The 17,378-nt window shown below is 31.8% G+C and overlaps 1 protein-coding gene across 4 annotated transcripts in view; it reads left to right on the top strand.

The window, feature by feature from the left end:
- LOC143068898 (uncharacterized) overlaps positions 1-17,378 on the top strand; it is a 43,965-nt gene that overhangs the window by 14,479 nt on the left and 12,108 nt on the right. For 3 of the 4 annotated variants that reach the window (XR_012976269.1, XM_076243251.1, XM_076243252.1), the window contains exons 4-10: positions 6,825-6,969; positions 7,349-7,410; positions 8,008-8,512; positions 13,276-13,372; positions 15,160-15,301; positions 15,865-15,952; positions 16,472-16,533. Coding sequence is in view for 3 of the 4 variants with exons in the window: in XM_076243251.1 (XP_076099366.1) it covers positions 6,825-6,969; positions 7,349-7,410; positions 8,008-8,512; positions 13,276-13,372; positions 15,160-15,301; positions 15,865-15,952; positions 16,472-16,533 (1,101 nt within the window). In the remaining variant the exon portion in view is untranslated. Of the gene's footprint in view, positions 1-6,824; positions 6,970-7,348; positions 7,411-8,007; positions 8,513-13,275; positions 13,373-15,159; positions 15,302-15,864; positions 15,953-16,471; positions 16,534-17,010; positions 17,033-17,378 lie in introns of all 4 variants that reach the window. The other variant, XM_076243253.1, reaches the window with a different exon arrangement.

The following is a 17,378-nucleotide window of genomic DNA, read 5'->3' as shown; positions in this document are numbered from 1 at the left end:
TACGCAAGAAATCCAAATTGTATACAAATTTGTTTATACATGTAGCAGTTATTGTTTTATGAAATTTGAATGACATTTTCATAACAATATTGAGAATTATCAATAGAAAATAAATATAATTCTTACGCAAGAAATCCAAATTGTATACAATGCATTGTTGAGTAAATTTGTTTTGAATACATATTATGAATGATTTACAGGTCCTAAAGCTTATAGATTTATTTTTCATTCTAAAAAAAAAGTAATAAAAAAGAGATTTTAATATGACATGTTGCATTCCCTTTGTACACAACAGCATGATAAAATTCTCAATATATCTATATTGAGGTCTGACTCTCAGATGCATATATATATATATATATATAACCCGTCTAAACATCAATGGATACATCTGTTGTAGGGTTGTCACTGACTCAGACGTACTTATATATATATATATGTAAAGTCTCTGAATTATTGTATAATAAAAACTATAACACAAATTCCCATACGTTTCGGCCATTACGGCCTTCTTCATTGGAATAAATTACAACATTGAAACAACAATTACATCGCTTGGATACATCACGTTATAATAACTTCTATGACGTTCATTTGCCGCGTTTTTCGCTTTTTTAATATAAATATATTTATTATCGTTCATACATTGTGTTGAGTCCTTCAGGTTCTAAAGTTTTTAATTTTTTCATCCAAAAGGCTTCTTTAGTTTTTCTGTAAATTTCTGTCCCAAATACTCTCTCTATGGCGGTAACTTTCAAATTTGTCATTGAATGATTGTTCTGAATGAAATGGTTGGCTACTGGATCTTCTGTTTTTTTTGTGCGTATTTTTGAAAAGTTCAATAGCATTCGTTGATATAGTGTATCACCCGTTTGTCCTACATATATAACTTTTTCACATTTTGTACAATTAATCGCATATATCACGCCAACGGTTTTACAATTTATTTGTCCCTGAATGGTATATTCTTTGCCCGTGTTGTCACAAAATACCTTGGTTTCATTTATATGTGAGCATAATGCACAATTTTTACCACATGGTCCACATCCATTAGTTTGTTTATAAAATAGTAAATTATGCTTTTTGTGCACTAAGATGTCTTTTATGTTGTTATCGCGTTTAAATGCCACGATAGGCGGATCGGGGAATATTTTCTTTAGTCTTTCAGATTGATGGAGAATTTTAAGATTTTTTCTAAGAATTCAATGTACATTTGGAAGCGCTTTAGAAAAAGTAATTACTAAAGGTACCCTGTTGTTTTCTTTCTTCTGTTTGTACTGTAATAGATCTTCTCGGTTTAAATTGTCGACTTTTTTCAATTGAACTTCAGTGGACGAGTTATTGTATCCAAGTTTTCTTAGGTGCGTTTTTATTTCTTCTCTTCTTGTTTTGTAATCTTCCTCTGTTGAGCAAATTCTTTTGACACGAATACCAAGACCATATGGTATAGCATTTTTTACAGAGTTTGGATGGCTTGACGACACATGTAAGTACTGGTGTTTATCTGTTGATTTTGTATAAAGATCTGTTTTAAGTTGTCCGTTTTCTATGTGTACAAACACATCAAGGAATTCAATTTTTTCAGTTGAGTAACGCATTTCTGTTTTAATTCTCGGATGTAAACTGTTTGACATTTCGTGAAATTTTTTTAATTCATCTAAACCATGTTCCCATATTCCCCAGATGTCATCAACATATCTCAGGGTTCTCACTAGGAATTTTTCATGGTGAGTCCTGGGACTCATCACTTTTAGAAATGGTGAGTCCCAAAAGATTTTGATGAGTCCAGGATGCAATGTATTTTTTTGTGTCATAATATAATGAAATGTGACGAAATACAACTTAAACCAGGCGTGTCGGGTTGGTAGATTTTATTAAATCAATAAAATATATGACCTCTTAATAGTAATTGTTCAAAATATATACATGTAACAGACTTCTTTCTGGGTCTATATCATATCCTTGATGTGGGGCCACATTGAAAAAAATGTTGGTTTGCCAAAGCCAGAGTTCCATTAAAAAGATCAGGGCGATAGGTAGGGTGTTAGTTCGATTTTCTAGTGCTGATTTGCATGCTTCTCGCGCTTCTTACCCACATATATCAAAGACACAACAGATTTTTTAAACAAATTAAATGCAATACAACAGCCTTTAACAGACAACGCAATAATGTTTTGTTTAGATGTAAATAAATTATATCCAAGCGTACCAAGAAAAGAAGTGCGAGAAGCATGCAAATCAGCACTAGAAAATCGAACTAACACATCAATCCCAACGGAAGATGTTCTTAAAATGATGGATTTAGTCATTGAAAACAATAATTTTAGCTTTAACGGAAAGCACTTTTTACAAACCGAAGGAACAGCTATTGGTTCCCATCTAGGCATGAATTATGCTTGCACCTACCTCAGACAATGGGAAGAAAATTTATTTCAAAACAGCAATTTACAACCATTTTCATATTGGAGATATGTTGATGACATCTGGGGAATATGGGAACATGGTTTAGATGAATTAAAAAAATTTCACGAAATGTCAAACAGTTTACATCCGAGAATTAAAACAGAAATGCGTTACTCAACTGAAAAAATTGAATTCCTTGATGTGTTTGTACACATAGAAAACGGACAACTTAAAACAGATCTTTATACAAAATCAACAGATAAACACCAGTACTTACATGTGTCGTCAAGCCATCCAAACTCTGTAAAAAATGCTATACCATATGGTCTTGGTATTCGTGTCAAAAGAATTTGCTCAACAGAGGAAGATTACAAAACAAGAAGAGAAGAAATAAAAACGCACCTAAGAAAACGTGGATACAATAACTCGTCCACTGAAGTTCAATTGAAAAAAGTCGACAATTTAAACCGAGAAGATCTATTACAGTACAAACAGAAGAAAGAAAACAACAGGGTACCTTTAGTAATTACTTTTTCTAAAGCGCTTCCAAATGTACATTCAATTCTTAGAAAAAATCTTAAAATTCTCCATCAATCTGAAAGACTAAAGAAAATATTCCCCGATCCGCCTATCGTGGCATTTAAACGCGATAACAACATAAAAGACATCTTAGTGCACAAAAAGCATAATTTACTATTTTATAAACAAACTAATGGATGTGGACCATGTGGTAAAAATTGTGCATTATGCTCACATATAAATGAAACCAAGGTATTTTGTGACAACACGGGCAAAGAATATACCATTCAGGGACAAATAAATTGTAAAACCGTTGGCGTGATATATGCGATTAATTGTACAAAATGTGAAAAAGTTATATATGTAGGACAAACGGGTGATACACTATATCAACGAATGCTATTGAACTTTTCAAAAATACGCACAAAAAAAAACAGAAGATCCAGTAGCCAACCATTTCATTCAGAACAATCATTCAATGACAAATTTGAAAGTTACCGCCATAGAGAGAGTATTTGGGACAGAAATTTACAGAAAAACTAAAGAAGCCTTTTGGATGAAAAAATTAAAAACTTTAGAACCTGAAGGACTCAACACAATGTATGAACGATAATAAATATATTTATATTAAAAAAGCGAAAAACGCGGCAAATGAACGTCATAGAAGTTATTATAACGTGATGTATCCAAGCGATGTAATTGTTGTTTCAATGTTGTAATTTATTCCAATGAAGAAGGCCGTAATGGCCGAAACGTATGGGAATTTGTGTTATAGTTTTTATTATATATATACAACTCGTCTAAACATCAACCAAACAATGTTAGATCTGTAAATATTTGCGAAATTTGGTTCTTCCCTCGCCGGGATTCGAACCCATGCTACTGTGATATCGTGACTATAAATCGCCTGCACTGCAGCCGTCCCGCTAGACCACACTACCACCTGGGCTCTACTAAAATAAAGCTTTCAGTGACTGTGTGTTACCTTTCCTCGTCAGTTTTAATCTAGTGGCGTACTACAGTACATGATATATAAGGCATGAAGATGTTATTGTTACAGATCAGCTATATTATCTATATAGTAAAGGATCCTACAAATTAATGTATATATATATATATGGATGACTGTTACAGTTTGCCTCCACTTAAATCCATATTTATTGTAACTGATGATTTTGCTGTAATGAAGACATGAAATGAGTGAAATGGACAAACAAATTCTGAAACAAAGTCCTCGTAAAAGAGCTGTGGCAAAATAAAGACTTATAACTTTTAGATTACATTTTGTTGTCTGTTTCTAACTTTTGAAAACATCGCTTTCTCCCATAAATTTCTATCGAATGAAAAGGATGTGTCAACTACAGGTTTGACACCATACAGCCTTCAATAATGAGAAAAATAGTGCTGTTTACTCTTCTTTTTATTGTACCCCTGCACATTATAAAATTCAATATCAAGGATTTATTCCTATGAGACAGACTGGCAAGAAAACCAATTCAGTAACAAGTTAGTCCTCATAGGGGATTTGTGGCAAAGACGTATCTATTCTTAGAAATTTTGTTTTCTGTTTCGTAATTTCAACATCATGGTTTTCAACCTTTGTATATGATTAACTTAAAGTCTGAAAGCTTTTACAAAATAACTTGAATATATAACCCTAATAATGATAATGGAAGAACTTATGACACTCAATTTGTCTGATTTTCTATGAGAGATGTTTTTCATCTAGTATTCAAAACTATAAATTACTTGATGATTATTTATAAAGACCCAGAATTATATGATAAAAATTGACATTATAAGGTCATAAACTCAATTAAACAAAAGTCAAGAGATCAGTCTGTATATTAATTCTTCTTTCTAATGGCCATTAGATTCAGAGTCTGGTATTTCTTAGCAAAAAGATGAAATTTGATTTGAAATGACAATCTTCTAAGTGGAAAACATTGGCCTTGAGCTGCTTATACATGTAGAGATAAAGTGATTTGATAATCAAATTCATCTTAATTTATTGTTTATCTGTCAGATGCATATTGAGATGAATTGATACAGATATTGAACTATTACAAAATTATCAAGCTTGACTGAGTTTTAATATGACCTGTCATTCTGTGTTTAGCTTGGAGTTGATGAAAGGAGATAGTATTTATCTCCAAGGAAAATATAAACAACATTCAAACTATGTTTACATTGATCTAGAGGTTTCATATACTTTTAAGACTTTCATTCATGAGAATGTCAAATTCCTTTCCAAGTTAAATCTGTCTTATTTGACTAATAAGGTATTATTTTTCACACTTTGTTGTAGTTCATTTGATTAATAGACCCTGTCGCTTTAATTTACCGAATATTTTATGTTAATTTGATATGTGATTTGACTTAGGAGGAAATTAGAATCCATATTATTAAGATAGGGATGTATATTTAGTAATTTTGACCTCATAAGATGTAAATAACACCTTTGATATAGTACACCTTGTAATAACTTGAAAGGACTGTAAAATCAGTGATCACTTAAATTCATTTACATAGGAGACGGAAATGCTTTTTTTCTTCATATACTAGGTAAAGATATAAATATAAGGATCCAGGCTTTAAGTAACGATGCTCACAAGTGGATTCAGAAGTGGTTGCGGTTCTTTTGGTTCCAACCCTCTTTTCTTTGGATTTCTTTTTTTAATTATGAAACAAAGCTTTTTCCTGCCCTGCCCCTCTCTGGAACATCCTTCAACTAACCCCACCCCTTCCCCCATTTAAAAAAAATATTGGTTGGTGCCTGGTTTCAACTGTTCAGAATCTTTATTAATATTTAAGGGAACCAACTCCAATAATTTCACTAGAACCTACTTTTCATGCTTGGTTTACATGAAGATATCTTTGGTACTTTAACAAAAAAGTTGTGAATACCAAGTAAATAGAATTAACATTGATTAACAAAGATATGACAAAAGACTTCCACTAACAATTATAGATGTACTGGTACTCTTAGTTAAACAGCTTCAAGGGGAAAGTAATCTGTCATCTACATAGCATGCTTCATTTGTATCATTCTTTGCCGACTGTTATTGAATATAATGAAGTTTTTATGTCATATAGAAGGCAAGGAATCGTTAAATGGTTAGAAATTATAGCCATAATACTTCCATGGCAGTTTTGACCAGGTTAAGTGAAAGTAAGTCATTTGCTATTTGATTGACAGGTTAAGGTTGTTTTCACATGAACAATAACTCCTGTTAGAATATACAATGCATAAGCAAGTACCTTGCATAATGATTAGTTAATTCATGGCATTCTTTATAAAGCACCTTATTTTATAGAACATAACCTAAAAATTTATGAACTTTGTTAACTTTACAAGCATGTATTTATCTTTTAACAATTGTGACCCCAATGGCCTTTTGCCTAAGAAATAAGGTACCTGCAGATTCTGATAAAAATATGGATTTTGGTGATTGTAAACAGTTAGTTGATTGTAGCTGACAAAATTCATGTCAAAATTATCTCAATGATACAATAAGAGGTCTACTATTATGTAAAGTTGTTTGATAGGAATGCATCTCCAGGAGTGTAACATTAAAATTTTCATTTGTCAAACTTACTTGTTAATATGTTGATAGGAAAAATATGATTACCAATTGGCTATAGGGTCTTCCAAAACAGAAAACTGACAACAATCCTCCACCTAAGCTTTTTTTACTTCCTTAAGATCCATTAAAGTCACTGATCTTTATTTTCACTTTGTTGTCTGAACAGTCTACATGTCAATATATATATGTATTCCTCATATGTTGAAATCATAATATCGATGCTCGTTATTCCATTAGCTTTCTATGAATTTTACTCTTTTACGTATATGTAGTCTAAGTAATCTTTATTTATATTATAAATATTTATTTCTCCAGGGTGATTGTATGTACTACTGGACCCATACAGAAGTACCTGTAACAAAACAACAAAATGAGATCGGTAAACTTACACCCTCGTGGCCCCCACCACAATATCTGAGTGAGGAAGATCTGAAGGCAGGACGTAAATTTACAGAGGCAGGTTAGTAGCTTTACTTTAGTAATCCTAAGTTAATCTTCTTTATAAAAATTTCAGCAATATAGACTTTACTCTGATGCTGTGTAAGGCAAACATTAATCTATCAATCATTCTGTTAAAAAATCACTTGTTAGTCATACATAATGCAGTGTTCTGTTCTAATTTTCATGGATATATATAGGATTTAAGGGTTTGTTCTTGAGCTTCTTTGGCTTAAAAAAAAAGAAGAAGAAAAGTTTGTATAGAAACATTTTATATTAGATATTTTCTCAAAACATTTATTTTTCACTTGTTTCAGTCAATTAAACATGTTTTTTGTGTTATTCCAAATAACACTGGTATACTGAGGATAAAAGTAGTTCTCTTTTACTTTATTTTATAGACCAGCAAGCCATGTTGGTACATGTGAGAAATGAATATAAAACAGAGCTGGATAAAGTTGAGGTTAGTATAAAACAGCTAATCTTTAAAAGAATGGACATTCATTTTTGATTAAAAAAAGATATGGGTAGAGGCCATAATATTATTGCTGTTGCTTGAAAAAAAATGACAAGTTGTGCCACTTTTTAATTGCTGTTTATTTTGAAGTATGAAAGATACTATATTCAGAGGCATGTTTACAAGTATTAAGTGCAAGCAAATTTGTTTTTAATTCTGAAATATCACCTGAGCTGAAAACATAAACTTTGCATGAATTGAAACTTGTCAGATATTATCTAGTTTTGTTATTGTCGTTTTCCACTTTAAAAAAAAAGGGGGGGGGTCTGGAACCATCAACATTGTCTTTATGTTTTCTTAACTCAGATTTTTGGATACCATATACATTTTAGAAGGTGTGGTGTGATTGCCAATGAGACAACTATTCACAAGAGAACAAATGACACAGAAATTAACAACTATAGATCACCTTCAACAAAGCCCATACTGCATAGTCAATACAAAGAACAAAACCAAGATAGACTCAAGAATTTAAAAAGTCTATGCTGCTTACTTAAAATTTTTATATTATTGATCAATTGTATATTTTGCTAAACTTTACAGGTAGGACACCAAAATGTTTTAGACCACTGTAGGGAGGAATATCAAAGTAGACTACAAAACTGTGTAGAAAAAATAGCCCTTCTTGAACAGGAAGTAGCAAGGTATAAAAAACTAGCTGGGATAGAGGAGCATTCACAATCTGCTTTATCTGATGCAAATGCTGCTGAAAAAGAGGCTGGTCATGTGACAAATGGTTACTATGACAGCCAAGGACAATTATGTGTAGCCATGACAGGGACACCTCATTTGCAGCACACTTTGGCTGCTGTTACACCTGAGTGTATTTATGGATTAGTACCTACAATACCTGAAGAAAATGGGGAGGAGGGAGACATGCCTGTTGAGAAATTAAAATTTTCTCCTGAACATATAGGAGTACCAGCAATACCAGTGCCACCACCACCTCCACCTCCTCCGTGTCCAGCTCCACCCATACCAGGAGCACCTCCACCACCACCTGGACCCCCTGGAGCTCCTCCAGCACCTGGAATGCTTCAGAGAAGAGGTAGTCTAGATAATTTTATTTTAGAATACTGTTGTAATTGATTTTAATTTATTTATAGTCATTTTTATACGACCGCAAAAATTGAAAATTTTTTGGTCGTATATTGGTATCACGTTGGCGTCATCGTCTGCGTCGTCGTCGTCCTCCGAATACTTTTAGTTTTCGCACTCTAACTTTAGTAAAAGTGAATAGAAATCTATGAAATTTTAACACAAGGTTTATGACCACAAAAGGAAGGTTGGGATTGATTTTGGGAGTTTTGGTCCCAACATTTTAGGAATAAGGGGCCAAAAAGGGCCCAAATAAGCATTTTCTTGGTTTTCGTACTATAACTTTAGTTTAAGTAAATAGAAATCTATGAAATTTTGACACAAGGTTTATGGCCACAAAAAGAAGGTTGGGATTGATTTTGGGAGTTTTGGTTCCAACAGTTTAGGAATTAGGGGCCAAAAAAGGGCCCAAATAAGCATTATTCTTGGTTTTTGCACAATAACTTTAGTATAAGTAAATAGAAATCAATGAAATTTAAACACAAGGTTTATGACTACAAAAGGAAGGTTGGGATAGATTTTGGGAGTTGAGGTCCCAACAGTTTAGGAATTATGGACCAAAAAGGGGCCCAAATAAGCTTTATTCTTGGTTTTCGCACCATAACTTTAGTATAAGTAAATAGAAATCTATGAAATTTAAACACAAGGTTTATGACCATAAAAGGAAGGTCGAGTTTGATTTTGGGAGTTTTGGTCCCAACAGTTTAGGAATAAGGGTCCCAAAGGGTCCAAAATTTAACTTTGTTTGATTTCATCAAAAATTGAATAATTGGGGTTCTTTAATTTGATATGCCGAATCTAACTGTGTATGTAGATTCTTAATTTTTGATTCCGTTTTCAAATTGGTCTACATTAAGGTCCAAAGGGTCCAAAATTAAACTTAGTTTGATTTTAACAAAAAAATAATCCATGGGGTTCTTTGATATACTGAATCTAAAAATGTACTTAGATTTTTGATTATTGGCCCAGTTTTCAAGTTGGTCCAAATCGGGGTCCAAAATTAAACTTTGTTTGATTTCAGCAAAAATTGAATAATTGGGGTTCTTTGATATGCCAAATCTAACTGTGTATGTAGATTCTTAATTTTTGGTCCCGTTTTCAAATTGGTCTACATTAAAGTCCAAAGGGTCCAAAATTAAACTAAGTTTGATTTTAACAAAAATTGAATTCTTGGGCTTTTTTGATATGCTGAATCTAAACATGTACTTAGATTTTTGATTATGGGCCCAGTTTTCAAGTTGGTTCAAATCAGGATCCAAAATTATTATATTAAGTATTGTGCAATAGCAAGAAATTTTCAATTGCACAGTATTCAGCAATAGCAAGAAATCTTCAATTGCACAGTATTGTGCAATAGCAAGAAATTTTCAATTGCACAGTATTGCGCAATAGCAAGAAATCTTCAATTGCACAGTATTGTGCAATAGCAAATATTTTCAATTGCACAGTATTGCGCAATAACAAGAAATATTTAATTGCACAATATTGTGCAATAGCAAGAAATTTTCAATTGGAGTTATCTTTCTTTGTCCAGAATAGTAGTTGAATCAACTTAAATCATTGTTTTATACAATGTATATTCACTTTTACTTCCAACTGATAAATTAAAACAATCTTTACCATTCAGTGATAACAAGCACTTTATTTTACATTTTTAATATTTTATGATGTATTTAAATGAGTAGTTATTGTTGCAAACTCCATTAGAAATTTGAATTGAGATCAGTTTTGGAAAAAGGGAAAGGGGGATGTGAAAAAAAAGGGGGGGTTTAAATTTTTCTCATTTCAGATTTCATAAATAAAAAGAAAATTTCTTCAAACATTTTTTTGAGAGGATTAATATTCAAAAAGATAGTGAATTGCTCAAAGGCAAAAAAAATATTTTAAGTTCATTAGACCACATTCATTCTGTGTCAGAAACCTATGCTGTGTCAACTATTTAATCACAATCCAAATTTAGAGCTGAATCCAGCTTGAATACTGTGTCCATACTTGCCCCAACCATTCAGGGTTCAACCTCTGCGGTCGTATAAAGCTGTGCCCTGCATCTGGTTAATATATTTTAAGGGTTATGATTTACCTACCGGTAAAAATTATTTATACATTCACACAAAGATGTGTAAAATTTGATGATAGGGCAGTATTTAATATATAACTGTCTGTAATCTTTTTTTTTTTGTCTTGTCTTGACGGAGTCGAAAAGCGAGACATAGGTATGCTATTTCCAGCGTCAGCGGCGGCATCAACAATGTATTAGTTTGTGATTAGGGCTAGTTTATGGTGAACCACAAGTGGTAGATCAATGATATTTGGTATTCAGTTGTATTAGCATTAGCACATCTCATTTCCATGGAGAATTTTTGGCCCTGCCAAATCAGTCATAGTCTATTGACTTCAAAACTTTTGCTTATTTTCCATGTATTAGTTTGTGATTACGTCAGTTTATGGGGAACCACAAGTGGTAGGTCAATGATATTTGGTATACAGTTGTGTAAGCATCGGCATATCTCATTTCCTTGGAGATAATTAAGCTCTGGCCCTTAGTCATGGTCTATTGACTTTGAAACTTTTGCTTATTTTACATGTATTAGTTTGTGATTAGGTCAGTTTATAGGGAACCACAAGTGGTAGGTCAATGATATTTGGTATGCAGTTGTATTAGCATTAGCACATCTCATTTCCATGGAGAATTTTTGGCCCTGCGACATCAGTCATAGTCTATTGACTTCGAAACTTTTGCTTATTTTCCATGTATTAGTTTGTGATTAGGTCAGTTTATGGGGAACCACAAGTGGTAGGTCAATGATATTTGGTATGCAGTTGTGTAAGCATCGTCATATCTCATTTCCATGGAGATAATTTGGCTCTGCCCCCTTAGTCATGGTCTATTGACTTTGAAAATTTTTTCTGGGTCATATCATGTATTAGTTTCTGATTAGGTCAATTCAAGGGGAACCATTAATGGTAGGCCAATGTTAATTGGTATTCAGTTGTATGAGCATTGGCACATCTCATTTCCATGGAGAATATTTGGCCTCACCCCTCAGTCACAGTCTAATGACTTTGAAACTTATCTTAGTTTACATGTATCAGTTTGTGATTAGATCAGTTTAAGATGAACTGCTAATGTTAAGTCAATGATATTTGGTATGCAAATTTATTGGCATTTGCAAGTATCTTTTCCATGCAGATTATATAGTCCCACCCCCTCTTATTGACTTTTAAACTATTCTTTAGTTTACTAGTTAATGTTTGTATTTAGATTTGGGAACGACTTGTAATAAGTCAATGGTCAGGATGGTATTTGGTATGCAGTTGTTTAAACATTGGCACATCTCATTTACATGGAGATTGTTTAGCCATGTTATTCAGTCATGGTTCATTGACTTTGAATATTTACCTAACTTTTGTAAGATGTTAAAGTATTGCTATTTTGATTTCAACAATTGCATAATCAAAATTACAAAAAGGCGAGACATATCTCTGTGATAACAGTTTATTTTAATTGATTTAAATTATTTGTATAGGCATGTTTTCAGTTTTGCATTTGCAGACTATAGTTTTGTATGCTGGAGTGTGCCAGCATTATTGGTTAAGAGTAGGCTTGATAGACTACGGTTGATGCCAAATGTTTCCAACTTACACATTTCTCTATGTATTTCCTGTGGCAGTCAAATATTTCATTCTCTTTCTTATTTTGTACAATCTGACCCCTTTTCATTTCATGGTTATTGCCTCACTATACCAGGTAACCATTGTGTAGGCTTGGAAGGATAAAAACTTATTATGTTCTTCAAATAGTCTCCTAATTTTCATTATTATAAGGATGCCTTAATATACATATATGTTTCTAGAGTGTAACCCAGTAACAGATAGAGAGATGGAAGAAGGAATAATTGGGATCTTAAGGAAACCCTTATTACTCCCTACAGTTGCCAACTGCAAATGGATATTTCCAACTTGTAGTAAATAAATTTGCTACACAAACTGTTAATAGAATGTAGTCACTTGTGCACTTTTTCTCAGTTTTAGTTTTACTGTAATAAAGTCTTTCAAAAAGTTCAAATACTTATTCACTTTGACAAGTTATATGTATCTCAGTGTTGCAAAATTTTTAGTGAAATATATATCATGTATATTTCTACCACACAATTTTTTGTTCGTATAAATTTTTTGTCACTGAATTTCACATGTTTAACCCACTTCCCTATCCAGGGAATATTTATAGAAGTGTACATTAACATTTTATTGTGTAAGCTAACACTTTGAGATATAAAAAATGTTTAATAGTTTAGAAAGTAAACTTATAAGTATGAAAACAATAGCATTTTATTGCAAAATTGAATTTTCCTCATTTCCTCTTGTTTTGGGATAAGAACATTAGGCCTATATTATAACTGTCTTCCTTTTGAAGTCTTGAAAATTAAGGTTCTTTTTAAATTTTGTTTGAAATGTTATCACACCTGAACAAAAAACTGAACAGTCAGTTTCTGAGAGACGGAAATCATTCTTCTGATATTGTGACTCTGTTCATAAAAAATTTGTATTACAAAAAGTACTTACCGGTATAACTTTCCGGCATTTGAGTACAAATTACCAATTAACTCTAGACTTTTGAATCAGTATCTACTTTTTTTAAACCGAGCCTGATTGAACTTATTAAGGGCTGTATATATTATTAATCATTTATATACATATAACAATGTTTTACAGGTTCTTTAAAGCCATTGATCAGTACCAAGTCCCCAATGAAACCTCTGTTCTGGAACAGAATTGTTGTTAATGAAATAAAGTCACCCAAACATAAGGAGTAAGTAAAATTTACATTGCAAACTTAAAGGCAAAGATTAAGACTAAAATATTCAGTGGTTGTCGTTTGTCGATGTGGTTCATAAGTGTTTCTCGTTTCTTTTTTAAAAAAAAAAAAAATTAAACCATTGGTTTTCCTGTTTGAACAGTTTTACACTATCCATTTTTGGGGCCCATTATAGCTTGCTGTTGGGTGTGAGCCAAGGCTTAGTGTTAAAAATTATACTTTGACCTATAATGATTAACGTTTACAAATTGGGACTTGAATGGAGAGTTGTCTCATTGGCACTCAAACCACATCTTCTTACATCTATTTAATCACGGCCAACACTCAGCTAACCGATAGATTGTTCGGTTAATCTATATTGAGTATGTGGCTATATTGGCGGTTGGTCTGTTAATCGGGTTGGCTAAAGTCTGTTAATCAGGTGTTATCGAGAAAATCATTGCAAGTTCAGTATGTTTCATTGTATAACTTTTAAAATGTATTTTTATCATAAAATTTATTTATGTCTGACAAAACAATTCAATGTCCTGAATCCAGTGGTGTAATTATTTTTTTCTAGGTTCGATAAACAATCTATAAAATGAAAAGGCGGGTTACTCAGTTACTCATCAATAAATTTATACACATTTTACACACACAAAATGTACACAAAATGAAAGGTTAGTTGAATTTACTTGCATGCAACATTTTGAACATATTATTGAAAAAAGACAGGCATTATGTTTGTTAACCATATTAATATCATTGTGTGAAAAATCTACACGAAAATCTGCATTTTGGTGACATTAATAAATTTTTATTAAAAACCTGTTCTGTTAATGGGTCGGTTGTATAAAACCAGGTCTGTTAATTGGTCTGTTAAGAGTTATGAATGGCAATAAAAGTATAATTTGATTGCAATATGGGGTGTTATCGGATCAAATGGGGAGGCTCAAGATGAGTGGTTAAAATATGCGGAAACAACACATGAACAATGAAACATAAATAGAGACAATAGAAATTGAAAATTGATAAAAATGGTTTCAAAAAGTGTAATATTAATTTATAAAGTAATATTAAATTTCATCCAAGAATGGTCGTATATATCATGTAGATTCTGTTTTGTTGTTATGAATTATACCAATTTGTAATCTACATTGGTTACCAGTATATAAATCAGAGATAAACGTCGTAATGTAACCAAACATTAGTAAGTAAAATTTATTGGGATGCTAAAATATAAAGAATAGAGAAAGAATAATGAGTAAAATAAATAAAATGTAAAGAAAGTGACATAACAATTTAAAGAATACAGAAATAAACAACACTGCACAGACTATGAAATGTTTTTACAGGTGGAAAATGTTCTATGATAGATATCATTTTGTCAGACACTTTTCTTTTTTTTTTGATTTTGTTCTTATAATATGCCAAAAAGCTGTATATTAAACGGAGTTTAACATTAAATTGTGTGTTTTACTCTTAACAGACGTATAACCAACCCGATTAACAGACCAATCGCCCATATAGCCGCATACTCAATGTAGATTAACCAACCAATCTCTCGGTTAGCCGAGTGTTGGCCGTGTAAACACTTAATGACAGCACAGAAATAACCCTTCATTATGTTTTCAGTCAATTCAATGTCTCTTTTCTGTCTTATGTTTGCTGTGTATGAAAACATTTTCTTGATTATAAGGCACATTATATGTGGTTGGTCCCTTCATCAGATGAGTCAAACAGGCAACATTTTGTATAAATTTTCCACTTTTCTCTACTTCCAACTATCAACTATGTTACAGGTACGCCAATGCTAGACTAGTTTGGGAGGAAATAGATGAAGCTAGAATTAATTTTGATGAAGTTGATGAACTGTTCTCTAAAGTGCCAATAGATAATACCAGAAAGTCTCGTCTCACCAAAAGTAAATCCCCTCCAAAGCAGGTTTGTAATATACTTCAGAAGAATTACACCTTTTTACATAACCCAATGTGGAATGTAGAAAATAAACGATATCTGTATTCTTTGTTATTTATATAGAGAACAAAATATTGCATAGGCAGGGTTTTATATAAGGATTTTTAGACAGTTTCTCACTCATGCTACAAAAAGATCATTGATACATGTACATGAACAGTTTTGCCTATATTTTGCCATTTTTATGCCTCTGCTGCAGCAGAGGGGCATTAAGTGTTACCCTTGTCAGTCTGTGCATGTGCATGTCCGGAAATTGGTTTCAATTCTCTGAATTAAGTTTGACTCAACCAAATTCTATGAAACTTATACACAATGCTTATTACCATTAAACACAGATCAAGTTCAAATTTATTAAATAAAGTTATAGACAGAACAGAACATTGACGTATAAATCAAAGTAAATGTGAAAAATCTAAGAGTGCCACATTTACAAATTTGATTTCTTTGTAAATACTGGCAGACTTTATTTTTTTAATAGAAACAACTTCTTCCAGGAATGAGTGACTTTAAATATTAAATCTCTTTTTCAGTTTGCCAAAGTGATAGAACCAAAACGCTCCCAAGCTATTGGTATTTTATTATCAAGTTTGCGGCTTGAGTTTTTTGTTATTGAAAATGGTATGTATGATTTTAACTTCGATTGACAAGAAAAAAAGTGGTAGCACCAACTCTACTTAACTATTCTAAGGACATATCACTAGATTACTTCAATCTATATGATCTGATAGCCCAAATAGATTAGAAACACAAAATCTTAGCTAGGTTCTTGCAATTTGTCAATTTCAGAAGCTAAACGCAGGTTGATAATTCAGCTGGTTGACTGGAACGTTAATGATTCAGTATATTTTAAGCAAAAACTTCTGTAAAAAAGTACTGGTAATTTGCAATTAAAATTAATTCCTTTTAAGAATATACATTTGTAGGTTAACAGATAAAGGGTAATTACTGTAATTATTTTTGATATAGGGATGGATGCAGAAATATGTCTGAATTTTTTTTATGAAAGATACTGAAAATAGAAATAAATTTTTTAAAAAACAGTTTTGCTTACAATCAGTATGTCTTTTTATTGATTTTAATGTCTAAATTTTTTTTTTACATAATATTTGATAAATATTTGAACTTTATTCTTTTCAGCAATAATGCATTTAGATACCTCACAACTAGAAATGGAGAAGTTGAAAGCTATATATGACAATGTAAGATAATTTTTCAATTGTGAAATTATGAAAAAAGAATATTGAATTATATCTGCATTGCAAAACATATGTTAACCTGGATCATACACAATCAATTGTAAGATTTTCTGGACACAAAAGAAATGCATGATAAGGGGCTTTTTACACTTTTTTTTAATTTCCTTCATTAATATATTGGATATCTATTTATAAGTCTTTTTTTTTTATATAAATTGTTAAATTAACAAATATGGCTATTTGTTTTCTGGGAACTTTAGTGGAACTGATGTTGGTGATTTGAAAAAATACATAAAAATGGTCAATATAACTGGCATTAATTGGAACACAAATAATACTGAAGCTAATAATACATATTTGTTGCCTTTGCATGGCATATGAATAATCACTATATGTCCAAAATTTATGTACATGGTTTGCCGGCATACCTCTATCATTTGTCTATCTACAGTTTTCAAGCTAAACATTTTTGTTTTACAGAAAATTTGTTCATATATCAAAGGTATGCATTTTGTGGGATTTTGATTCTAGTCTTAAATTCATTAAATTATTGGTTCTTGAACTTCTTGCATGTTTGGCACCTGCTTTGTCCACCTAAATCTTCTGACAATTTTTAAGCTAAAAAATTCGTACTATGACAAATATGTGTACAATTACAGAAGGTATGCATATTATAGAAGTTGTGTTTCTAATGAATTAAAGGTTTAGTAATACTGAATAGTAATACTATACAGGCGGGGGTAATGTGAAATTTAGCATATTGATTTTTGCAGCTCATTGCTTGTTTTGAAACCTTTAAGCTAGAACCCTTTTATTTTGCAGATGTTTGCACATATATGAGATTTTCA

Source organism: Mytilus galloprovincialis, chromosome 3 (genome assembly GCF_965363235.1).
Source record: "Mytilus galloprovincialis chromosome 3, xbMytGall1.hap1.1, whole genome shotgun sequence".
Lineage (NCBI taxonomy): Eukaryota > Metazoa > Mollusca > Bivalvia > Mytilida > Mytilidae > Mytilus > Mytilus galloprovincialis.
The sequence above is the reverse complement of the archived record's forward strand: the minus strand, read 5'-3'. Positions and strand labels throughout refer to the sequence as shown.